The following is a 25,893-nucleotide window of genomic DNA, read 5'->3' on the forward strand; positions in this document are numbered from 1 at the left end:
TCTATGAGATCTAGAGATCTATGATATATTGTTTCACTAATGTAACAATGTCGGCCTGCCACGCGCGCTTCAAGTCATCGTCGTTTGTCGACCATCCGCCCACTCAGGCCGTGGATCGCCGGTGTGGCTAAAAAACTGCCGCTGCCTCGAAACCAAAAAAGCATGTAAGAACACGCGCGGCAGATTCCAGATAGATTACTGAAAATTCAGGTGCGGTTTTCTAACACACCGGAAAGATGTCTTCAAAGAACCTTAAAGGTTTGTATTGACCGCCCCCCCCCCTCCCCCCCATCAGGGCGAGGGTTCATGCAGGTAAGTACCTCTCAGCATGCTGAAGGCTGGTTAATTTCAGCGCAAGAACTAGTCAAGTTGAAAAATCGGGGGCTTAAGACCTTTCTTACATATATCAGGCACAAACTACCGTATCTCCAATTGAACGCTCAAAGCGGATGTGCAAGATTGATAAATACATTACTTTATTTTCCAATAAAAGTCTTCAGCCTACCACTTGGAACATTTCTTCGGGGAACTAAGTGTAGACTTTCAAGCCAGGGCCGCTCGGAGCGCGTAAGTCCCGTAAGAATGATGGCGGAATCTCTAAAAAGACCGGCTGGCTGGCTGCTTGATGTATGTCCATCGAATACCGTTTTTTTTTTTTAGAGATACTGCAACTCTGAACCACGTTGGACATGTATGCTATCCCCAGGTGAAAAAGCAAATGGCCAGTTTACTGCGATCCGAATCCTGCTCCAAAGCAATTCATACGCAAACCAGAAGCATCAGTCCTGTATTTCAAGACTGTTCCTCAGAAACTTGCTTCTAGATTCTCTGGGAGTTCCAGGGAACATGAAGATGATGTCATATGTACAACGGAATATCGTGAAAACAAAATCCACATGCACGTATGCACCTTATGCCTTTGCATCTGCTGATGTAACAAAATCACGAGCGTCACTGAAAGGGTAAGCGCTCCGCCATGTGGACTCGGTGACGCTATGTAGACTTCGCCTTACATTCTGAGACCTCGTGTTACATTAGCCATAGCTCAAATATAACTGACATCTCATTGTAAAGCAATGAAATGGATCGAAAACTTACCTAGAATGCAATGGATGCAGAATGAATAGCGTGGTATGTTTCGAATATGAGCTTGTACGTACAGTTAAGTCTTTTCACATCGGCAAGAAAACCTGACGCTCAGCCCCGTGGTTATACTCATGAGCAGTGTATCTTTGCCCTTGTCATGCCTGTGACCAAGCTTTGATACAGAATGATCCACTAAGAGGGTTGATAAAACTTGCAAGGCTCGAAGAAGTGATAGCGTCTTAGCTATATTTTGTGACAATTCATATCTGAGGGACATCATCTGGTGGCCCATTAGCGCCATGTGACCTGATAAAGATAAGCAATTAATCATGACTGTTTGATGTATACCTGTCGGGTCAATGCGTGGATATGACATGAACACATTGTTCAAAACAAGAAATAACAATCAAACACAAAGCAGCAACGTCTCTGCAGAAAATATGGGCTTCAACACACCAAGTGAGAAGCAAGAAATAAAGGATAAAGGGGTGAAAATAACGCTTATTTTATGGATGGGTGGATTCTAAGTATGTCTTGCCTTAAATGGTATGTGCATGTTAATTATGCGCATGTCAGGTATGTGAAAGTCGTGGCTTAGGCCGCAAGCCATGTGATCTCTCCAATGCTGGAGAGATGCGAGTTCTCGTCTTTGGAATACTTGTTGAAGCGAAATCTTATTTGAAGTGTTCCGAGCAGTTATGCGAAACTTACGCACTTCCTCACCTGAGCGGACGTACGTGCCTCCGGCGAGCGTGTGCGTCCGTTCCCCACAATCACAAGCCCCGGGTCCTTACCCGGGTTAGAGCCGACAGCGGCGAGAAGCGCCGTAGCTCAGGCTCCAACAGGACGATGAGTTCCGTGCCCCTTCCCCACTCGGCTAGATTAGAGCCACAAAAAGCGCACGCTCTGTCTCCGTGCCCCGCCGCATCCACGCGCCCGTCGCCACCCCCATGCGTATTATCGCGCTGGGCGCGGCGGCAGCGGAGTGAAGGAGCCGACGGGCGGGGGTGTCGGCCGGCTGGATCGGTGGCTCGCTGGGGAGCAGCAGAGCGATGGGGGCGTTTTTGCCCGGACTGCGGGCGGCGCCTGGCCGATGCGATAGCGCAGGACGGCGGCAGCTCTCCATAACAGACTCGCCGATACATTATTGATTGTGGCGAGGCCGGGAAAAACGGCCGGGCGGGGCGCAGGGCGGGCGCGGGGGCGGGAGCGGGGCACGCCGCCGCTCCGGCGGGACGCGCGACGCGTTGCGGTCGGGCCGTCGGACCGAGCGCGCCGGTCGGTCAGTGGTGCCGGGGCCGTGGACGGGGTGGCGGCGGCGCCGCACCGGGACGCGACGCTAGTCAGTCGGATTCGGGCGGTGGGGGAGGGCGGCGGCGACGGTGGCAACAGTGTCGAGTGGTGAGGAGGCCGCAGAACGGCTCCATGGTACACCCGCGTAGGTTCGCGCGGTTTGGAATGCTGGCTTCACCTGACCGCTGAGGAGTCCCGAACAAAATAGTCAGCTCTACACACCGTCCGTGCACAAGAGGAGAGGCAGGAGGTCGCAAATTTGGTCACGTGATCTGGTGCCAGTGCGTGTGGAAGACCACACTTTGCCCTGCTCGGCTGTTGTGCTCTTTATAGTCGCTGCCGCGACTGCTCTCGGTAAGCAGTTTTCATTTCTCCTTATTTGCATGCAAGGTTTGGGGCATTCATACAACAGACTGGCTTGCGTTTAATGTAATGTTTCAGAACAAAGTGTTACTGCTAATAATTGCCGTAAGCTGGATGAGTCACTCCACCCGCCTCATTGCCGTTTTGAGCTCGGTTGGAATTACTTATCACGATTAGCGATGACAAAGGCTGATGAACACCTCGGACGAGACGTTTGTTTTCTTCTAGAGTTCCTGAAAGCCGATGAAGCTGCTGATACGAATGCCAAGAACAGCGTGGCTGATGCTATTTCGTAACAACTTTGTTTGAATGAAAACTAAAACGGTTCTCATGTTGCTGTGAGCCTTTTCAAGTCCCTGCGACTGAGAGAATGCTGTTCTCCTTATCACGCCGAAACCCTATTCAGCATCTTAAAAGTTTTCCTTTGGCACCATGTTCCATTTCGCACTATGTAGGTCGGTACCACTAACGGACTACTGGGAGGTCTACTCCATTTAGCGTAGCCAAGAAGGATTTCCGCTCAGACCATGTCTCGCAAAAAAGACCGTTTAATCAAAATATTGCCGTAAGAGGATTGGGAATAAACTGACTCATTTCGCTGCTTTTCATCCGTGTCTTTTATCACCTTTGTATAGAATATTTATGAAAGGGGGGCTGAATTCAGGTGGCAGTTATTAGTGTTTTTATGACAGAAGGAGGGAGAGACTTCCTTAAAGTGCGTTTGGCTAACGTTCGCCATCTAAGCTTTCTCATTGAAGGGAAAATCCATTAACAGGAAGGTAACTGTTCCATGTCGGACAGTCATTAAACGCCTCAAAGCACAACTAGAGCAAATGAAACCAACTGATGAGCAACGTAACAAGGCCTCAGAACGAACAGATTTATTACGGATCGAACCCATTACGCAGCGCTTGTGATAAATCTTGCACCTGGTGGTTGATTAACGAGCAAGCAACCCAGCTGACGCATCGTTTGCAACCGTATAACGGATTGACTTAATGCATCACACTACCTGTCACGGTTTCTGCGTTTCACCCTGTTCCGTTCCTTTGCTCTAATGTTGTTAACCACCTGCGTGACTGAATCACGCCGCATTCTACGCTTGGGAAGGTCTTCTCCACACTGCGTAGTTCTTTCTACCAGTTAAGCGGCTCTTAAGCCTACAACTTTGCTCCAGCCGTACCCGTATCCGACACGCTATCGTATCCGACACGTACCCGACACAGCAAGGCACATAGCTCGCGCGCGCGATCGGAGCGTTGATATGCACCGCGTATAGACCGCCCTTTCAGTCGGCACGTACGGATGGCCTGCTGTACGGCCTCAAATGCCGTGTGCAGGGCACCGACGTGCACGAACCGCCGCCTCCTGACACGCTCCTTAGCCGTTTGACTTACGAATAGACCTGCTGCTCCCGGCTGGCCCGCCAAACAGCTCACACACAGCTGCGCTAGCTGCTACAGGGAAGCAGGCCACGTAGTGGTGACGGGCGCCGCGAAGCTGTGGAGAACCGGAGACACACGACGACGATTCTGTTCTGGCATGGCTATCCGTGAGGATGGTTATCCACAAGTGGTCACTATTTGGTTCTGGTGATTTGCGACTTAAATGCCAATGAGATTAAGGTGCCGTGGTGGTGACATGCGCAGTACAACTGCAAACGAAAACTGCTGTGGAGTACTACATATGGCCACAGTGCTGAAAAAGAAGCCACATTTGCTTGCGGATTGCCATTGATCAAACCGTTCCCCATTGATATTCAGTTAGAGACATTTTCTCAACAATGGTGCCACATGCCTTAGTGGCATTGCTGTCAGGAGTGGTATTCGCCAAAATAGCCCATTCTTTTTATCGTCTCTTGGCACGCTGGTGATATGATGACACGCTGCGCTCACAAGAGACGGTGGTTGGGAACACCGTGCATGGTTTCGATCCCCATCGAGGACAGTTGTCCTCTTTCCATTACACATCAAGGTATGCACAGACCAAGATGGAGTTCGCCCGGTAAAATCAAGCGTGCGTTGCTGTACTTGACCATATTCTGCGTGATACGCTTACACAATGCTACGGCCTAATGAAGCGGCATCCTCATCAGACCCACGTGAGTCACAGATCTAGCACGTTGACGACCATTTAGAAAGACCCGCACGGCTGCAGCGGGAATGTAATCGATCCGCATTGTTAGCGCACCAGGCATGTTCACACTTCATTATCGCACTGCCTACATAAATACTGGACACCGTGCACCGCGTTCTGGACTTCACCAAAAAAAAACTCACCACAACCGCAAGTTCCTTTGCTTTTGGTATTCTGGAAGAGGAAATCGCCGGCCAGCTGAGATTCTGACCAGGCCTTCTCCGTGCCAAGTAGAAACAACTGCGCTTTGGGTTCGAAGATCATAGCACCACCTTGGCGGCTTCTTCATCAAGTCCCCCCCCCCCTCCCACCTCTCAAATGCGTGCTCGAAGATGCATATCTCAGTCTGTTGCAGCTCTTCTGCATCAAGCCGACTTTAAAGCTGCCTGCACGTTCTCGCTCATTACGCTCTTAACCTTCTCAACAGCATTTTTATCATAACCAGCGGTGCCCTGGCGGAAGGCCTGTTCCCTCCACGCATGCCCCGAACGGCCACGTTAGATACAGTGGCTGCATAGGCCGAACAGCCGCGGTAGAGACAGGAGCCTCATAGGCCAAACAGCCGCAGTAGAGACAGGAGTCGCATAGGCCGAACAGCCGCGGTGGAGACAGGAGTCGCAAGGCCGAACAGCCGCGGTAGAGACAGGAGTCACATAGGCCGAACAGCCGCGGTAGAGACAGGATTCGCATAGCCCGAACAGCCGCGGTAGAGACAGGAGTCGCATAGCCCGAACAGCCGTGATAGAGACAGGAGTCGCATAGGCCGAACAGCCGCGGTGGAGACAGGAGCCGCATAGGCCGAACAGCCGCAGTAGAGACAGGGGCCGCATAGGCCGAACAGCCGTGGTGGAGACAGGAGCCGCATAGGCCAAACAGCTGCGGTAGAGACAGGAGCCGCATAGGCCGAACAGCCGCGGTAGAGACAGGAGCCGCAAGGCCGTACAGCCGAGTTAGAGACAGGAGCCGCATAGGCCGAACAGCCGCGGTAGAGACAGGAGCCTCAAGGCCGTACAGCCGCGGTAGAGACAGGAGCCGCATAGGCCAAACAGCTGCGGTAGAGACAGGAGCCGCATAGGCCGAACAGCCGCGACAGGTAGAGACAGGAGCCGCAAGGCCGTACAACCGAGTTAGAGACAGGAGCCGCATAGGCCGAACAGCCGCGGTAGAGACAGGAGCCGCAAGGCCGAACAGCCGTGGTGGAGAGAGAAGCCGCAATAACGGGCTGGGATTCTTGATCGTGATGAAGAAAAAGTAAGCTTATACAGGGTTTGTCTGCGTTCTTTGGTTCAAACAAATATCATCCTTACCACTGACAAACAAATCCTATCCTTACCACTTAACAGCATCATTAAATGGCGCTGTTATCGCAAGAGCGGTTCACTTCACGCGCGATGGGCGATTGTCTTAAACCGAAGATTTTAGTAACCTTTATCACGGACTCGCCACAACGTTCCATTGTCCAATAGAGTCCTATTGCTATTCAACTAACAGGCTTAGGCAAGCATTACCTCATAGTTATAATCACTCGTTGCCACGAAAGCGGCAATACACGGCCAGGGCCGCGTGATATATTTTATGTTCCCTTATTTAAGTACGTCAATCTATATCCCTTAAAGCTTACCCTCATTTCGTGCCAACATACTGACGTAGTAGAGTGGGCATTATACGCCCATTTGCTGCGGAACATCTTGACTGGTATAGACCCATTCCCGTTACCTCGCAATCGACTGGTGCATTTCCACAACAGCAGCCCAACACTCGTCCGCGTGCCTATCTTGGCTGATAGTCGTCATGACCAGCTGGGCCGCTCCCGCGTCGGCTGGGCCCGCCCGCGTGGGCTTCAGAGGCCCCACGGAGCCCGGCGTCCCGCTTGACCCGCCCCGTGTCGCCGTCAGTGGCGTTAAATGTCGCTCCACTCCTCCGCTGGATCCCTGCTTATCGATAGCCGGCGTTGTGCGGGCGATAATGGAACAGTACTGTTTCTCAACTCGATCAATTAAAGGCTGTGTTCTGAAAAGCTGGGAGAAGTTCTGGGGCTGAGTTGGTTTGTTAAAAGGCTCGCACTCTACCGGCCAAAAGCTGAAAAAGTGCAAAATTGGCTTGTTAGCTCAAATAGCATGAAACTTATGGATGAAGCAAGAGAGAGAGAGAGAGAGAGAGAGAGAAAGAGAGAGAGAGAGAGAGAGAGAGAGAGAGAGAGAGAGAGAGAGAGGGGGGGAGAACACGCAGGATGGCCACATGAGACGACTGTTGTGCTATCGGGGTCTGGTACGGGATCGTATCTCTCATTATCAGATGAAAGCAGCCAGCACTATCGCGCATGCAATGTGCCTGATTCGATGCATGTTCCGATACAGCACATAACCTTTCACACAAACCATGGCGATGGAGGAGATTGGCCCGTGATCAGTCTATCACATCGCTCCGTACTCGACGGCTCGTGTGGGTATATGTTGCCTTTAACGTGCTCACTTCAGGATTCATATAGTGCGTTGTTTATTGAACCTTTCGGCGGGCATGCAATTATCAGTGCTTGAGATAGACAGCTGATTACTGAGGGGCATACCGTATGGCTCAATGAGTACAACAAGCTCATGATAACAATGGGTTAGGCGGATAATCTAGTTTATGCGTTTTTCCAACCTCGAAATCTTGAGTCGGTAAAAAGGTAGCAGACGTTTCTGCTGCGCCCAAATCGTTTTATGTTCCAACATGACCGCTTACAGTTCATATAGCAGCATACCATATCTTCGGCATACGGCACAATATTTTGAGGGAGAGAAGATTGATTGGCGCAAAAAAGAATGGAAAAACATGACCCTTGACAACTTTTCAGCTGTGTGCGGACGGGCCATACGTTTCTCGGCAGTCAGTACTTCGTGGAAACCTGTTGTTGCGCATATCTGAAGCGTCAGTGTCAGGGGTTTTCAAATTACTTCCGTCCACAGGGGAAACGTGGCACCTTTTCGTAACGACCAATAGACCCTTCGTATTTACTCGGCCGACTTAGATGTTCCACCGCATTTGATGGTCACTGATCGGGTGCCGGTAATGCATTGGTCAACGCGTCTGCGTTAACTGCTGCGCGTCTGGGAGACCAGAGATACGAAGTTCATTTCTCACGGTGCCCGCCCTTCCTGCCAGGGTGAGAGACAGGCGAGCCATATAGCCTCAGCAGCTGGGTGCGTCAGAAAGCTCGAATAATAACAACAACAGATGGCCGCTGCTCGTTTTTATGCAGAAGGTGATGGCAGTGGTGTCAGCTGAAATCACATTCACATCCCCCGTCTCCAGCTAAAAGTCAGTGACAGTTAAAGCCAATGAAAGCATATTTCCTGAGCCGGAATACAATCTACAATTAAGGATAAGTAATGTGATCCAGAAACGAAGCCAAGGGCGCCCCTAGTCTCCTGATTAGCTCCCCTCCCCGTGGCATCGCTCGATAGTCGCTCCGTTGACTTGGGAACAATTTGGGGGAGGGGCTGTGGTCCACTCGCCCCGAAAGTGTAATATCGACCGTATGTCAGTTTATTGAAGAAACCACGCTGACATCTTGACCCCCATGTCAGTCCCAAGTAGAATCCTATCCTCCACGTCGGACATTTGACACTCCGCTGCCCCCCCCCCCCCCTTCCCACGGCAACCTTTTACTGTTTCCTGTACCTACGTGTCAGCCCCTGACCGACCCATTTTCCCCATGTCAGCCCTGAGCAGTCCTGCGCCCCAGGTCGGACCTCCCTGTTCCCCATGTCACCTCACGTCAGCTCAGCCCCCGGCCGTCCCATACCCCCATGTCAGCCGCTGACCGGCCCCTGCTCCTCACATCAGCCCCCGGCCGTCCCATACCCCCATATCAGCCGCTGACCGGCCCCTGCTCCTCACATCAGCCCCCGGCCGTCCCACACCCCCATATCACCCGCTGACCGGCCCTTGCCTTCCAGGTCGGACCCCACGCGGCATGAGCCGGCGGGCGAGCCTGTTCGCGAGGCAGAACCCGGGTCGCCGCCGGGTCAGGTTCCCGGATGAGGTGGTGTTCGACGACAGCGTGCGAGAGAACGACACCGAAGCCGTGATGGCCATGCTGCGACGGACCAGCGTCGACATCGAGATCAACCGCACCAACTCGGCCGGTGAGGCAGGGAAGGGAGAGGAGGGAAGAGAGAGAGAGAGAGAGAGAGAGAGAGAGAGAGAGAGAGAGAGAGAGAGAGAGAGAGAGAGAGAGAGAGAGAGAGAGAGAGAGAGAGAGAGAGAGAGAGAGAGAGAGAGAGAGAGAGAGAGAGAGAGAGAGAGAGAGATTGAGATCAGTCGCACCAAATCGTTCAGTGATGCAGGGGAAGGAAGGAGGTGGTGGGCAGGAGAGGGCGGGCGTAAGGTAACATCGAAGTAAAAGACACCAGCTCTAGGCCGTTAGATGAGGGGAAGAAGAGCTGGGTAAGAGGAGAGAGGAAGGAGATAGAAAAGAGACATCGAGATAACCGCATCAACTCGCTCGGTGGTCCAGTGGAGGGAGAGGGAGGGAGGAGGAGAGATAGGGAGGGAAAGGAAGAGGATGGAGGGGGTGAGGAGGGGAGAGGAGGGGTGGGGAGAGGGAGGGAAGATGAGAAATAGGGAGGGGAGGGAAGAAAATGGGGGTGGCGGGGGGGGAGAGGATATGCAGGTAGAGAAGGAGCAAGCGAATGGGATAGAGTGGGAAATATTCTGATGCGGCATCTTGGCTAGAATAAGCAAAACACGACTGAATTTGATAGCACTTCTGTAACATGCACTCCACTTCCAAAAATTACTTTAAAAAAATGAAGCCTTCTTTTGTGTGCGCCCAAGCGAACGCATCATGTCGTCAACAATTGCAGAGCAACAGAGCATCGAATCATAGATCATAGATAATAGAGCAAATAACATTGTGAGCGTAGCGTGCCCAAGGTGAGCGCAGGTGACAATCCCGAACACGGCTACTGCTAAATGCGCAACAGAAAAACCACAGCACTAACGAATTGTCAGAGCGACGTTATGGATGGTGCAGCTGACACAGCTGGGTGCAAAGCTAAGCGCTCCTTATGGGCCGCCCATGTTTTTGCACCACGACCGCCCTGCCCAACTGACATGACACTTCAGAGCGATCGAGACACCATTTGTCGTCATTTGGCGTGGTAGCTTCATGTCCAAACACAACGCGCACGTGTGGGCGGCTTTGGTGACGTGGTAAAACCTGCCTGTTTACCACACACTGGCTGCCTGCCTCATGCTGTGACTGTTTTTGTGGGCGCCAGAAGTCAACGGACAGAGGACCTGACTGCCCCAGGCCAAGACACGTCCTGACCTCTCCATGCGCAAAATCAATAACGGGATGCCGCGCCCGCATGTAAAGACAGGCAGCGACAACGGGCGGCAGGCTTTTTTACAAAACATCCATTCTGGCAGGCAGAATGTTGGTCTTTTTAAACGTGATGTCTAAGGAAATATCATGATTTTCATGCTCATGATGTCACTCCCAAAAAACAAACTTCGCTACTTCGTTTCATCTATTTACTTCGCTTCATCTTTTCCTTCCATTTAGTGTGAGACTAAAGAATGTGCTACATTATCGAACGGCATAACTCCGTGATCATCATTTGTAAGAAGTAAAACGGAGAGAAGAAAAAAGACGGAACCATCTTATGTGACATTCTCGTTCAGAATCGAAAAAAGATGCTTCCAATTAAACAACTTTCCGCTACATCCTAACCGATCTCCAGGTCGAATGGAAGCTAGGTGTAAGTGTAGGTATAAGCGGCAAGAAAAGACTGGCAGCGGGCCATGTTTTTTGCATGACCATGCTTCGGTGATGTCTGAAATGATGTCATGAACGTGTCTCTCGCTTTTTAATATTGAACAACGGAAAAACAATCGTGTCATTAATTGCGAGATGTGAGGTACATGTGTTACGGCAGCCCAGCTTCCGTTGAGTGCATGCTTCGTTCCAACTCGATTCCGAGACAGCCCCTGCGAACATGCGACCAGACAACCAAGGTGCCTGTAATACGAGGAGACTCGATCAATCAGGAAAATGATCGTGAGACGCTTCCCACCACACAAGGACTCCGAACAGGGACACAGCATGGTATGGTCATTACGTACTCAAATGAAGAGTGTTTGCATTTGGGTATGCAGTGATATCAGAGGTGCCATACTCGCCTGACCTTTGGAATGTGAATAATCTGCAGTTAGGCGCGATTTTCGGCTATAGTGTACTTCATCTTCCATCAAATATTATCATGATATTGCCTCATCATGTGAGCAGTATGCTGCCTGCCTCCCGAACGCATGTTTTCTTATGGCGTGGATATTTGTATGGGGGATTAGTACAATTCACCATGCTGTTGTCGTTTTCAGGAACGGTCTTTATGTCGATGAGCTTGTGGGAATAACACTGTGAGCTGTCCGTCAATGCGGCGCAATCATCATTATCCTGTCGGAAATAACTGATGCCCCATAATGCTATTGCAGAGAAAATATTCCGACGATACCTTGTATCTGTAAGTTATTGGGCATCTCCAAGACAGCAGCACCGTATGAACAGATTTGTACGATAACCTAGTGAGCTATTGGCGGCTGCAGCAGCGTAAATCACGCCCATCCGTAAAACGCCAGCATGGTGTTCGTGATCGACACTTGCCTCGCACGCGCAAGAGCTACTGACCAGCCGGCGGCTGCGCCCTGCAGAAGCCGAGGAACCCGCTGCCAGTCCGATCGGATCTCCGTAAATTGGCTTCGCTCAGCGCGCGTGCGCGGCCGGTCCGCCGCCACCGTTAGGAGCCGGGCGGCGCGGTCCGAGTGGCGGCGGCGCGGCGCGCTCCGCCGGCTGGCCGTGCCGTCCGTCAGCGGTATCGGTGTCCGATCTGGCGGCGTCCACCTGTTGCGCCGGCAGCGGGGTCGCCGCCAGCTCCCAGGAGGAGGCGGCGTTCATCAGCGGCCGAGCTGGCCGGCAGGCGGGGCAACCGGGGCCGAGCCGGCCCCAGCCACCCCGGCCACGCGGGGTGGCTGGGACTGAGGCTGAGGCTACTGAGGCTGAGGCTGGGGCTGAGACTGGGGCTGGAACTACGGCCGGGACTGATGCTGAGACTCGCGGCGGAGCGGAGCTGAGGGTGAAGGGGATGGGGAGGTGAGGATGGAGATGAGGTCAGGCGAGCTGAGGGCAATGGGGCTTAGGCGGAGGTTGGTGAGGCCGCGGCTAAGTTTGGGGATGACGTTAGACGAGCCGAGAGCAACGAGGCTGAGGTTGGGGGTGGTGAGGCCGCGGCTAAGTTTGAGGATGAGGTTAGGCGAGCTGAGAGCAGCGAGGCTGAGGCTGGGGGTGGTGCGGCTGCGGCTAAGTTTGAGGATGGCGTTAGGCGAGCCGGGAGCAGCGGGGCTGAAGCTGGGGGTGGTACGGCTGCGGCTAAGTTTGGGGATGACGTTAGGCGAGTCGAGAGCAGCGGGCTGAGACGGAGGGCGATGAGGCCGCGGCTAAATTTGGGGATGGGGCCGAGGCTGGAGCTGCACATGACGCTGATTGGGAGACGGGCTGATTCCCAGGCGTGGCCCGGCTGTCTGGGGCGCGTGATTGAAGCGCCAGATAAAGCCCCGTGTGTGTTCAACTGAGAAAACGCCCTCGGATCAGCCGACAAGCGCTGTAGCCACTTCGCTTATTCACCCCAGCCGCTGCTGATCGTGCGCCCCACCCGCGCCGGCTCCGCCCTGCACCGCCGTCCGTCATGTAAATAGAGTCCTTACGACGCCGGCCCACCCGGCCAATAGAGCCCTTACGGGCGGTCGCGCCAGTGTTCGGCCGACGCAGGACGCAGCGATGGCCCGAGCGGGCCGTGTTCTGGTGACCCGCGCCGACCCGGCCGCGGCCAGACCCTTCATTAGTGCGCCCACGGCTCGTCCATGTCGGAAAGCGGGGCTGGGAGCGGACAGTGATGCCCCTTCATCACCGCTCAGTGCCGGGTATGCCGCCGAGGGACGGGCCGCGCCGGCCGGGCGGTGGTTAGCAGCCGATCACCTCCGGCTCAGGCCAGATTGGCCGGGCGTCACGCGTGGAAATGGCTCTTGACGCGTTTCGGCGTGGGTTTCGTGCGCAGGTAGACGTGAGAAGGCGGTTTAAATTCCGTTGTCGCCGCTGACAGCTGACTTCAGAGAAGGGGAGCTGGGAGCGCCGGTCCCGAGTACAGCTGCATGCATCAACAACGATAAACATAAAATAAGTCCACGGATGTTTCATGCGCGTTGTTATCATCTCGCAAATGAATGCATTCACATGCCTCCAGCACTGCTCCCCTGCAATGCTAGTGCCTGCGAATTGGCTTCACGGAATGTAATTCCGCCAAGCCAATGCTCGCAATAGCCGCAACAAGAAAGCCTTCGTGATTCCGATGAACCATTTGCGAGCAGATTTCTTTTGCACAACAAAAGTTTCCAGACAGAATATCTGCAGCGTATTCTAAATGCCCGACGCCTGGCGCTACCGGCGCTCTCTTTTCCACGCGAGCACCTGGCCATTACTGCCGGCAAGACACTCCTATTACGCTGATTATTCGCCATATGTTACAGGCGCCAGGTAAGAGCCCTGCTGGTGTCGGGGCAAATGGGGCCATAACGCTGCCGCGGCGCGAGATCCTCCGGTGTGGCCGGCGGCGGCGCTAGGCACCACAGATGCTCGCGACAGGAGCGGCGCCGACACAGAAGCTCGAGATTCGTTCCGCTGCGTGTCTCAAGCAAGGCAACGCAAAACCTCACAATGGAGGGTTGCTTTCGTGATCATGACAGTCGACAAACCTTGTTTTGTTGTCCCACAGGTCGTGGGTCGCTCGGAGATTTCTGTAGCTGCTTTTCTTTGTTGAGTGAGCAGTGATTACTTACCGCACCTCACGTTCTTGACTGATGTGCAGTGAAGGACGGAGCGCTTATAGGCGCGTCTTTGGGTACAACTGAAATTTTTTTGCATTCATTAATTAAGCGTTTTTCTTGCGTTAAGTGGACCAGTGCGTTTATCTCATGTTTCTTTCTGCTTACTCAAAGTTTATTTGGGTACATGCAAGTGATTTATTGCACCTCAGGCGATCCACTGACCTCTAAGCTGCTTTTGATACTGATCGATGCAAAGTTCATGCTACGATGCATGCTTCCAAGCGTGCCTCAGGAAATCACAGTCAGAGCATAGTCAAATAGCCAAAGGACGCACGAGTGTATAGGCGTACATGTACATTTACTCGCGTGAGTCCATGCGGTACCACAATAATCGTTTGTTTGCTATTGCAGTGGCTACTTTTGGCTGTCAGCCGGTGGCCGTTGATTGGTCTGGCGCAGCGTAATCCACGGATTCCTGTGACCATCACTGAATGCGGGCAGTGTACCAAAAATTATAACATCTAGAGCGGTTCTAATGCCCGCATAAGTTCTCAGCAAGGCGCTGGATACTCGACTACAGTTGCGGAGAATTCGTGGAATACAGCTTAAAGATGCGAGGTATCCCTGGCACTTCATGTCACGTGACTAACGGCGTCGTTACGAGAATCCACAAGAGCGTACAAAAAAAGAAACCAAATACCCCTTAAAGGGAGTATGTCTAATGTTTTCGGTTTTCTCAATACAAGCCTAAAGGGAGTTTGGCAATTGTCTATGAATAATTCTGGTTGTTAAACGTGCGTTTTGGCCTTGCAACAGCTTTAATTTATTTATTTGTATTAATTGCATCGATGGCTGTGTGTGAACAAATACAATACCTAAAATTTAAACCAATCAGCGGGCAGGAATGCACGAATGCGCTGGCTTATATGTGGCGAGTAACTGCGCGCTAGAGACATGACAATTATTTTGGTTACGAGGCGATTTAGAACAATCGCATCTCCCTAGAGGCTGGTGCAGCCGATTGACAAGACACAATACTTGTTCCTCATCTCAATATGTAGTAACCCGACATGAATTGCTGCGTATCAATTGACCAGCCTTCCCATACGTCTAATCACGTACGCTCGTAGCCCTTAGCTGAATGTAAAAGAAACAACATAATGGCCGTCGCCATCGCTGCGTCCGCAAGCTGCTGTCAGCGCTGGCAAGCGACATCCCCGAAAAGTCATTGGCTAGAGCTAGCGATACCTTTTCAATGATGTCGATATGTTCAGTAGTGAATATTGCTTGGGGCTACCCGACAACTCCGTTTTTCCAAACCAAAGCAAATTTGGGGCTGTGGAATATCTCGTCAGTAAAGGCGAATTTGTAGAAACCGATGGCCTTAAAACTTGTAAATCGAAATTCCCTACCATCCTCCGTGCACGGTAAAGAATTATCACTTGACCAGATGCATTCCCTTTAATGGTTATGCCATCGAATGTGGGGGCATCCTGCAGCATGTATTGTAAAAATGCCTTAGAACGAGTTTTGTTTCGTGATGCTACTTTGTATTACACTGTGTTACACAGCTTTGGACCAGTAAGAATTCATACAATTTTAAACACTCAGTTACGAAAAAGTTGTCAGTCTGTCTTTTTCAAACTCCTTTCAGTTGCCTGCGACCCATGCTCAGTGCTGTACATCGGAGTACGTTGTGGCCCATTACACATTACCCGTCACCATTACATTACCAACAGCCCATTGCGTTCGCATCTCGCTACGGTGCTTTGAGCGTGGTTGCCTAGGGCGGCTACCTGCCAACGAGCGTACTCTACGGCTGAACTCAGCGTCTCACCAGTCGTGCAATACGATCGGAAAATTAGCGCCATGTCGAGTAGCCGCCAAACACCGCGATGAATGGATACCACCGACTCCGGTTACGCGAGCAGTGTCGACGCGAGCTGGCTTCCGACACGCAGCACCGGGGAGCGCTGAAGCCAGGTGTGATCTGTGAGGCTGGTCGTGAGCTGTGGAACTAGCTCGGTCCCAGGAGACCAGCCGTGAGCTGTGGGACAAACTCGGTATCAGGAGACCAGCAGTGAGCTGAGGGACTAGCTCTGCCCCAAGAGACCAGCCGCGATCTTTGGGACTAACTCGGTATCAGGAGACCAGCAGTGAGCTGAGGGACTAGCTCTGCCCCAAGAGACCAGCCGCGATCTTTGGGACTAACTCAGTCCCAGGAGGCCAGCCGCCATCTGTGGGACTAGCTCGTTCCCAGGCGACCAGCCGTGAGCTTTGGGACTAGCTCGGCACCAGAAGACCAGCAGTGAGCTGTGGGACTAGCTCAGTCTCAAGAGACCAACCGCGATTTGTGGGACTATCTCGATTCCAGAAGACCGGCCGTGAGCTGTGGGACGTGGGACTAGCTCAGTCCCAGGAGGCCAGCCGTGGCTGCTACGCGAACCTTGCGACGCGAAGCCGGTGGTGAAAATGGTGTTGCCTGTTGGGGCTAGTCGTCATCCGTGAGCTTAAAACGTCGCTGGTGACACCAGGCGGACTATTAGTCATCAGATAATGAGACGACAGGGCTAACGCAGACCCCTTTCAGGCAGGGTGTGGGTGAAGTCCTAATCTGTGAGATCAAACCTGACGTAAGGCATAAGATGGAACGCCATTCTGTTTTTGCAGGTGAGCTTTGCTCGCTAATTCACTTTTGAGCTTGGTTGCTTACGAGATCCATGCTCTAATATGCAACATCACTGGTTGCAGGTTGTGTGACCGGGCGCAATGCTATATTGGCGGTTATCTGCCTCCGGCAATTTCGCATCCAGAAATGTCGGTTAGGGAATTTTACAGCTCAGCCGAACTACTCCTGCATTTCAATACGCTCTTATCGTGATGTCTGTTGGGAAATGGTTGTGTTCTTCTGCCTGTATTTCGTGTCCTCCTCGTAGTCGTCATGTATGGTGAGGCGTCAGTGTACCGTAAATGCTTGCATCTGAACAGCCGCTCGCCTCGACGCTGTGTCTGCTACAGGCCAAAGCACGGCGATATTTCTTGGGCCTCTTCGTGAGATTAACGGCGCCCGTCTGCTGACCGTGAGACTAATCCACGTGGTAAGAATGACAGGCAACAGCTACGGCTATCTCCAGCACCCTGAATTACTCGCCCTCCCCCGTGAACTCGTGCCCTTGCTTGACATTTCACGACCCCCGGCGCTCTTTTAGGCGTTTTGTCCACAACAAGCGCAAACATTCCGCGAGATTGCCTGCATGTTAATGAGCCATTCGCGGAGGTGTCGACGCGCAGAAAGAGCGCTCGTCGCTAGCCGATACCGGATGTCTGAGTTGACCGAGGTGCCCCCCCCCCCCCCCCCAGGTTGACTGGTATTGTTTGCAGGCGGGTCAAGGGCTCTGTATGTACACACTGGGGCCGTGAGGTGCGTGTGGCGTCCCTCTGGCGTTCGCTCTCGTTCCGGCACGTTGGGCTGTTGTTTGTTTCGCCTCTCTTGGGTAGGCGGAGCCAGACTTAGGGTGTATGTCATGTTTGACGTCTTATCATAATGGCAATTACTGGCCCTTTATGACTCGCGTCCTTAATGCTTATGTTAATTTTGCCTTGCCCGTGCGGCCCACATGTTAGACAACATCCGTTTTGATTGATCGGAACTCAAGACCGGCCGTTCGATCCACGTGCTGGACAAGTTCACTCCTGCTTGATCAGCCGCATGAACAAGCGGTCGGTGCGCCCTAAACCCCCGCGCCCTTCACCCCACCCGTACCCCTACCCCTGCTCTTGTTTGATCAGAACTCAAGACCTCCCGGTTTCAGGGCAATAAGACTCCCCATGGGACCTCTCATGTGGAAAGAGTAAATTAGTCCAACGTGAATTCATCAAGTTGTGAGCTCGAACGGTGCGGTGCTACTTCATCGCGTTAGCATGCCTCTCGTTTGAACGATAAGTGAAGTGACCTTCTTCCAGAGTCAGAAATGTCGTTCCTGAACCGTCAAATGTCATCCAGGTCACTCAACATCTGAATCGTTCTGCACCAGAAAGACTTCGCACACGGCCTTTTGGCTGTCATAAAGCCAGAGAGAGACAGGCCCGCTGATCCGGGCCGTTTGCCTTCCACCCACCGCAATCTTCGGGTACGAGGCGGCGATTTCTGTTGTCTGGAGAGACAAAGAGGTCGGGTTATCGGCGCCAGACATGTAAATGCATGCGGAACGTCACTGCCCGAGGCCCGCGCCGACCATATTCGGCCGTATCACATATCCGATCTGCCCACGTGCGCCTCGCTACCCCCCACCGCTCGGCGGGCAACGAGTGCAGGTCACGTCTTCAGGAGTCTGCACGGCGGTGAGAGGGGGCCACCCGCGCCGTGTTTCCGCACCGCTGGGCGCCGGCCTGATGAGAGGCCCCCGTGGCGGCGCGCGCCGCCGCACCACCCCGCGCTCGCGCTCCGGCGGGCGCCGCGGCCGCGCCATAAGTGACGCGACTCCGCTCGGCCCGTGGCCGGCGCGGCACCGTGCTGACGGCACAATGGCGTGCTAACGCGCCGGCGGAGGCGCATTAGCATGTATCGTGGCACGTGATTAAGCACGGCCCCGCTCCAGGCCAGGCGCGAGGAGGCCGCACCTCTGGCCGCGCCCCTCTTCCGGCGCTCCAGAGGGGGTTCACCTCCCCGGCACAGGTCCATGGCCGCCCTCACCAGTCCAGGCACGTGTCGTATTGCTTCCGGTATTGGGTACCGCATTGCTGAAGTGGTCGGTGCAGGGGTAATTTATCGATGGCGGCTGTATTACATGATGGAGTGATGATGACATGAGATAATTCGCCGGCTCCATAAGCGAAATGGAGCGTTGTAAAGCATTTGGCAGACGACCACTGACTCGGTTTATCGTCTTTCCAGCGCTTCATTTCCTTTGATTTTACATACATCAGGTTGTGGTTGATGCCAGATCTAATTAAGCTACAATGAGTTATTAACTCTGCTTAGCTCCTCAGCTTAATATTACTGCGCGAGGTCTGAAAGAGTCTTGATAAGGTTTTCAGACTGTAGTCTCTAAGCCATTTGAGATGAAGGGTTATACGCAGATACGTCATAATTTAAGACCCTGCGGACCACATACACGTAGTGTGCACAGGGCACTCCAGGGAACGTGTCCTCCTTTTACCAAGGTCATGCCATATATGAATATGTACCTGACTATGGGTACAGCATTGTATATGTGTGTTGATAATTTAACACTTGAGGTAAGCGCTAAAGATGCTGGTTAGCTTCCGTCTTTTTAGAATTCGAAGAGTTTCCCAATTCCAGGTGGGAAATTTGGCAGACAAGGGCAAAAAGGTTTAAATTTGTGGGGGATATTCGATATCATTTTGACCTGCAAATTGGCATGCATCCAAACTTATTTAATGTTCCTTGTTCTCGAAGATTCTGGTTGTTGATTTCTGGTTGAAAGTTGACTCTATCAACAAGTCGTTGAAGGACGCACTTGAAAGAGCAGTATTTTTGAAATCTGAGATAGGAATCCTCAGCTGTAGCCCGCCACATTTTTTCTGAGGATATGTACTTTATAGTCGGACAATATAATGGGGAGGTGGGAACGAATGTTCCCAGTACTTGCAGATCGCATCAGTTTTGGATCCCCTTTAAACGGCGGCCGCTTGTGTGAAAAAATAAATGTCAAATTGAACATTCTGAACTGAGCGATTTTTAGACCTTTTTGACGGACAGCTGGTCGATACTTTGAGTTTGCATTGGGCAAAAAAGTTGTGCGAGTCTTCGGGGAACAAAAATCGATTTTCAGCGAAAAGTTTGTGATTTTACTCGCTCCACATTTTGAAACATCAAGCCCCTCTGGCAGTTGATTCTCGCGAACGTCCTGCAGTTGATTTCAAATCTACAATGGGACTCAGAAATATTCGTCGGAGAAGCTTAAAGCATTTTTGAAAAGTCGGTACCCAGTGTGAAATAGACCATACATAAAGCCAGGAGGAATGATTTATTTGAAGCGAGGTGTCCGGATAACGACTCGGGACCCACGCGTTGACGTCGGGCTAACAGCATTGGATGCGGGGAACGGTAGTTATATTGGCTTGATTGTATGAGGTCAGTAAACACACAGATATAGGTCGCTGGCTCTCATGCTTTTTGAAGCAGCACTGGCATGTAAAGGAGGCTCTTATGGTTTATTTATAGCTTTACTCCATAAACGAGTTAATATTGCAGTTGCAACGAGGTAAAAGAACATCATTGAAGCGTTAAGGATTTTTAAAAAAACCAAAATAATTCTATAGGAAATTGTTTTAGAGCTCAATTAAGATCATCAAATAGCTCTCACCCACATCTCTGCATCACACATGTAGTTACGCCACGATAAGTGAAACCTTGTATTTACGAAAGTTGTCTCCCACTTTTCGCTTCGTGACGCGTTCTTTGACAAAAGTTTTGTGGGTTTTTTGAATGATGTACACATCCTCCTCTGTGCTGCTAGAGTTTAACAGGCTATGGCAAAACCATGCGCCATTGGTTATGATTCACCTGCGCCCAGCCGGGGGAGTCGGGAAGTTATCTCCCCCTGACGGCTTTTCGAGCACAGGTGAAAAGTAAACGCTTGCAGCAGCACGAAGTTTTCAGTGCCTATTTTATCGATCAGTTTGACAACCTTTGTGGAAATTTCAAGTTTTGATCTACCAAGATCAGTGACCGAGCTAAGGCCAAATCGGTCATCCTCTAAAAACTTTGACCACACATAGTGTTTTTATGGATCATTTGTATCGTTCAGACTTATTTTAGTAACAGAACATGCCCACAGTTGATATCTTTCAGATTCTTCGAAAGGGGAAGGTCAGGGACTTAAGGTCAGGTAATTTTTGATATTTTCCGCAAATAATGCAAACTTGCCCGTAGTTCTGTTTAGTTTTGGCTTTTGTATATTAGGAAAAGAGTAATAACTCACATGCACAACCATCATATGACAGCAGAGCATATGGTCTTCAGCCAGGTCATGACCTACCTCTGTGGGTCTTTCTGCAAAACACATGCTGATATGAAGATAGGTAGTCAATGAAGTAATTTTGGACGCAGAATTGGAATGCTCTGCTCAAGACATATGCTATTCTTATGCGTAATAATATCTTGTAATATATATATATATATATATATATATATATATATATATATATATATATTTATTTATTTATTTATTTATACACATTGATCACTGTATGGCCAATGGAAGGCAGGATATCATCGCCGTTATTGTGGCAACATGAACCGAACTGAATAATGTTCAAGATGGCTACCTGAGAATAAAATCCCATATAGATGTGGAACACTACCCCTAAGTTCACCCCTGCGAGGAGAGAATAACTGAGAGAGCCATTGCACTGCTGCAGGTTCCCGGATAGCTGTCCGAAAACATGGTTGAGGCTATTTGTGATATCCACAGAGCCAAGTGTTCCTGGCCGCTTATGCGGCTTCAGAATCGTTAAATGTTGCAGTGTGCTCACGTCCGCGGAACGGACTGTAACACTTGCCATTCGCCAGTGACTAAGTAGGGTTAACGCATCTCTACGGCAGCACAACCGCGCCCTTCAACAAAAGGAGCTGATCCGACGCATGCGCAGTATTGCATACCAAAATACAACAATGCTCGACTTTCCTTCGGGGCCCAGTGTAACGAAAGCTGGTCACTAATTGACGGGGAAACAACCCAGCGAGATGGACAAAAAGCGTGGTTCTTGCTCCACATCACAGCATCACTAATGATGCATCAGTTCGAGTGAAAGACATCCCAGCGTTGCGCGAATCACTGCCGTTAGCATCGATTTGTTCGAGGCACTAACATGAAATACAGAGCCTCTGGATTTCGCAAATCCCGAATCGAAGGTCCTCTCTCATCTCGAACTGCCCACAGCAGTGGCATGGTCACCAACCAACCGCAGCCAGCACTGGCAGCCCGTATGCCAGGAAGCGCCGCTACGCCACCGCCATCTATCATCGTCTCCCCTGCCCTCAGGTTTGACCGCACTCCACCAGGCTGCGCTGGACGGCAACCTGCCCGTGGTTCGGATCCTGGTCCGGTTCGGGGCCGATGTCAACTGTCGGGATGAGGACTCTTGGACTCCGCTGCACGCAGCCTGCTCCATGGGGCACCACCATGTGGCCAGGTCTGGAACTAAAGCCTTCGCGGGTTACCACACGTTGATAATCGTGAAGGATTGTAATGTTTTGCTGCTGGCTCTATATTTAGTCATGCATGTTGTTTCCTTATTAAGTCATGGCAACACCAATCTGATGAAAATCTGAATGACTGCTACTGATGTGGCATGATTTTCAAGGTGACATGCCTTTTTGGAGGTAAATTGCAGGCCAGTAGCGCGAAGTCTTCGTTTAGACGTTCTGCAGCAAAAACATCCAAAAAGCTAGTTTCCGAATTTTCGACCGTGCTCCTAAACAATTTGTTGTATTGATTTTGATACTGCGCACCCGAGAGATACCTAAGCAATGCTGCCATTCGTCTTTTGTTTCACATAAGATAAAAACAAATGAAAGGGAATAAGGTACTAAGTCAAGCCAGATATAATAAGCCAGATACCACAAGTCGTTCAACTGACATGAGGCAAGTTCATTGTGTGTTCATGCATGCCGCAGATTCTTGGTGGAGAGCGGTGCCGACCCGCACGTGCTGACCCAGGAGAGCCAGCGCCCGCTGGACTTGGTGCAGCCGTCCGACATGGAGACGGTGGCGGCCATACTGAGCGCCACCTTGGAAAGCCAGTCGGAGGCGGGGGACTCCGGGGTACAAGGAGCAGGAGGCGACAGTGGCGCCGCCACGGCCACAGAGCGCTGAAATCAGGCCACGTGACCGCGATGCGGCGTGATCTCGACTCGTGACTCCGCGCGGTCGTGGCCTCGCGGGAAAATCGTGGGATGTAGTCAACGGCGTGCCACGGGCCAACATCGGTGTGTTGTTACCTTCGCAATGTCGATGTAGCGTTGTGGCTTTCTGTCGGCGCGTCAGGCTGGTGGTCGTCGCGCCGTCCGTGGCCATGTATTGTTCGTAGTGTTGGCGCAGTGGCAAAGCAGTGCCGTGCAGTGGCGAGATGCTTCAGTTAACGTACGACTGGATTCAGAAGTGTGCAATATGATCGGCATCCCATCGTAGCAAGCTGCCCTCCGATAAACACTAGATCAGGCCTCGAAGTTCGGGATGATACAAGCGACCACTCACCTGCCGCGACGCCTCGATCACCACAGGCGGTCGTCGGTGTGCATCTGTAAGTAGATATAGGATCACATCACTTTCAAACCCTCTGCAGAGCTGAACATAATTGCCGGTGGGCGTCGCACCTGCAATGCTCTATCAACAATGGCGGCTAAATGTAATCAACTTTCACTGACATTCTGTGATAGGCGTACCTCTTTCCGATAATATACGTGGCGTATTGAAAATGGAATAATTTTAAAGTCATCCTCGCATTGAACTGACGGGGATGAAAATGGTGTTCCAAACAACAGCGACTATACATCTGCACTGCGCGTCATGTGGTACTCCACATACCCCCCCCCCCTATCGCACTTATGTCCATCTTTGTACCTCCATCACAAGCGCCGCCGCCCTGCTGTATCGCTTTACTGCCCGCGCGACCCCCCGCTACGCCCGGCCGTGCCGTCCCAGCTGTCGGTGGCGGTCGGTGGCGCGCCGGTGGCGGTCGTCGGCGCACCGGTGGCGTCGGGCCCGCTTGTCTTTCTTTGCCTCCACTGTGTTAAATTACGCAGCATTTATTTTCTGGTATGTTATGCTTTGCGCGTGGAGTAACCCCACGGCCAGCTCGGTATTTTCCTAACTCCAATAACAGCGAGTGATATGAAACAAGGTACGACAAAGCCAAGATCACGAAAGTGGAAAGGTACCGAGACGCATCCTACGAGACGTATGTGAACAGGCTAGACAAAATATTGCTTTGCTTTCGTGCGTGTACATCGTTCAATGTGTTATTGTTTGTGATAAAACAGCTTCATATCTTTGCGACTTAACCACAGCATTACGGCAAAATTATTTCGACTTAAAAATGAAGTATGGTCGCGTTTTTTCTTGCTTGTTATCCTCGTCGATTGAGCTGGCGGGGACTTGGTGAAAAAGCCTTTCGTCGATTGTTGTCACCCGATGCTCAAAGACCGACGGCCAAGATGCCATGAAAATGACTAACCTTGCAGATAGCAGCATTGTCGACAGTGACGTAAGAGCCAGAGGAAAGAGCAGAACTCCGACTATTCTAACTATGGAATTCCATATCTGTCCTAAGGCACCGCACAGCAAAAACAGAACCAGAGGTAATTTGTATCTCCGTAAGCATTTTGGAAATTCCTCCACCCTTGATTTGCGGTACGCTAAAGAAATATTTACGGGCACTGCGATATGATTCGTGGGCCTTACACCCGGACTGACGCTCTCTGGCATCAGCGTTCACTCCCAGCAGTGTTTGTTTTTTGCGTTGAATATTAACAAGCCGCGGCCTGTCCTTTGACGTCATCTGCCCTTTAGCGCGGCCGCTACCACCAGCCACAGACTATTCCATGAACAGCCAAATAGGAAACGCATTTAACCGTCTGAAGCCCACCCAGCCACGGTTCGGCGAGCTGGGCGCCAGGCGCTCTGACCAGCTGAGCTGTTGAGATCTGTCACGTCTCCTGTGCCGTTCCAGCTGTGTCTGGAGCCGTCATGCAAGATTTCAAGAATTCACATTTTACCAAAATTTCCAGTCTCCACATTTTTTGCTTCTATATATGGAGTGAAAGTGTAACAACGGATTGAATCATGTAAAGAATTGCTAAAAAAAGTCGTAGGATATTTCATGGTACAATGTTATGGGTTATGGGTTATAAGCCTCCCTTCCTATAAGGATGTGCACATCAATTTTTAGTGATGTAATAAAAAACAAAAACTCATTGTTTTACGCAATTATGAGATCTCATGCTAAAAAAGCAGACCATCAGTATACCAGAAGATACCAAGCAGTCAGTGGTATGCATGTATTTTAAAATAATATAGGTGGCAAGGGGGTGCTTATGGTCATGACTCACTAAGGCAAAAACTGAGGCTTTAGCACCTGATGTACGTGAGAGATAAAAATCTTTCGAAGCATGGAATCTCAGAGGCAAACAAGTGCTTGCGAGTTTGCTTTAATAAACAACTCTTCGAACACGAATCGGAAAGAACCTGTGGCGTTCAATGCATGATTCGTGCTTGCGTTATTTCGAGTTGCATTTAACACCATTCATGGGATCCCGTAGCACGCGCTCGGTTGGAGATCAAGTTGGCCACCCCTCTCAAAGGTTTTTTCGGAATGGCTTCCGACAGGTGCGGTGAAGCCATGCCAAATTGTGTGTACATGCAGACAATTAGATAACGAGTCGTTTAGTATCAACAATTTAGATATAACTTGCCAGGTCACCGACCTACGGCAGGTCAAAGTCAGGTCATGAGTTAAGCGAAGACAATTTCTAGGGAAACGTTCAATCTGATGCAACAATGGGATATTAGACGTATACTTTTATATACGTATACGATATAGTCATACTCTTAAATAATTTCTTAAATAACTTTTTAGGCGACACAACTGAATGACTAAGTTCAGCTAACCTATGGTCAGGGAAGAAGATCAGACCTAGGCCAAACCAACCTGTTTTATCACGCTAGAACTTGCTGTATGCGGCAGTTTCTTGTACTCATTTCAAATGATTCGTAACAGGAGCCGCATTGTGTGTCTTCCATAGGCTTCTGAAGGGTCAGGATAAGTCACTGACATCAAATGACCCACGTAAACATGTTGTTTTCGGCAATGTATTGCGTGGCGCAATCTCTGACGCCTATTCAAATGCAAAACTCCAAGCAGTTTTGCATGATTTTTGTAACCATGACCTCAGAAAGGTCAAACAAGGCCACTGACCTCAAATGAGCACCAGCGAAATTTTGCTTATAACGGGTGTCCAGGTTCTGAGGCACCCTTGACACCAATCTAGAGTTTGACCTTGTTTGACTTTGTTTGACCGGAAGGTCATGACTCAGGAACCCCAAATTTTGACGCAAGTGAGTTAACGGAAAGATCGATGCATTCTGTGAATTGGATGCTTCTAGCTGTCTTAGTTTCTGAGAT

The 25,893-nt window shown here is 51.1% G+C and overlaps 1 protein-coding gene across 2 annotated transcripts in view; it reads left to right on the forward strand.

Annotated features, from left to right (window-relative positions):
* The window catches only part of LOC119093631 (protein phosphatase 1 regulatory subunit 27), a 59,402-nt gene extending 36,234 nt beyond the window's left edge, over nucleotides 1–23,168 (forward strand). The window contains exons 1-4 of one of the 2 annotated variants that reach the window (XM_037216622.1): nucleotides 2,419–2,733; nucleotides 8,820–9,008; nucleotides 21,753–21,903; nucleotides 22,388–23,168. In XM_037216622.1, coding sequence (XP_037072517.1) covers nucleotides 8,837–9,008; nucleotides 21,753–21,903; nucleotides 22,388–22,586 — 522 coding nt within the window. In that variant the 5' untranslated portion in view covers nucleotides 2,419–2,733; nucleotides 8,820–8,836 and the 3' untranslated portion in view covers nucleotides 22,587–23,168. Of the gene's footprint in view, nucleotides 1–2,418; nucleotides 2,734–8,819; nucleotides 9,009–21,752; nucleotides 21,904–22,387 lie in introns of those variants that run through there. The other variant, XM_037216621.1, reaches the window with a different exon arrangement.
* Nucleotides 23,169–25,893: the final 2,725 nt, after the last annotated feature.

The sequence above is a fragment of the Pollicipes pollicipes genome, unplaced genomic scaffold, assembly GCF_011947565.3.
Source record: "Pollicipes pollicipes isolate AB1234 unplaced genomic scaffold, Ppol_2.1 Scaffold_4002;HRSCAF=4701_pilon_pilon_pilon, whole genome shotgun sequence".
NCBI classification, from domain to species: Eukaryota; Metazoa; Arthropoda; class Thecostraca; order Pollicipedomorpha; family Pollicipedidae; genus Pollicipes; species Pollicipes pollicipes.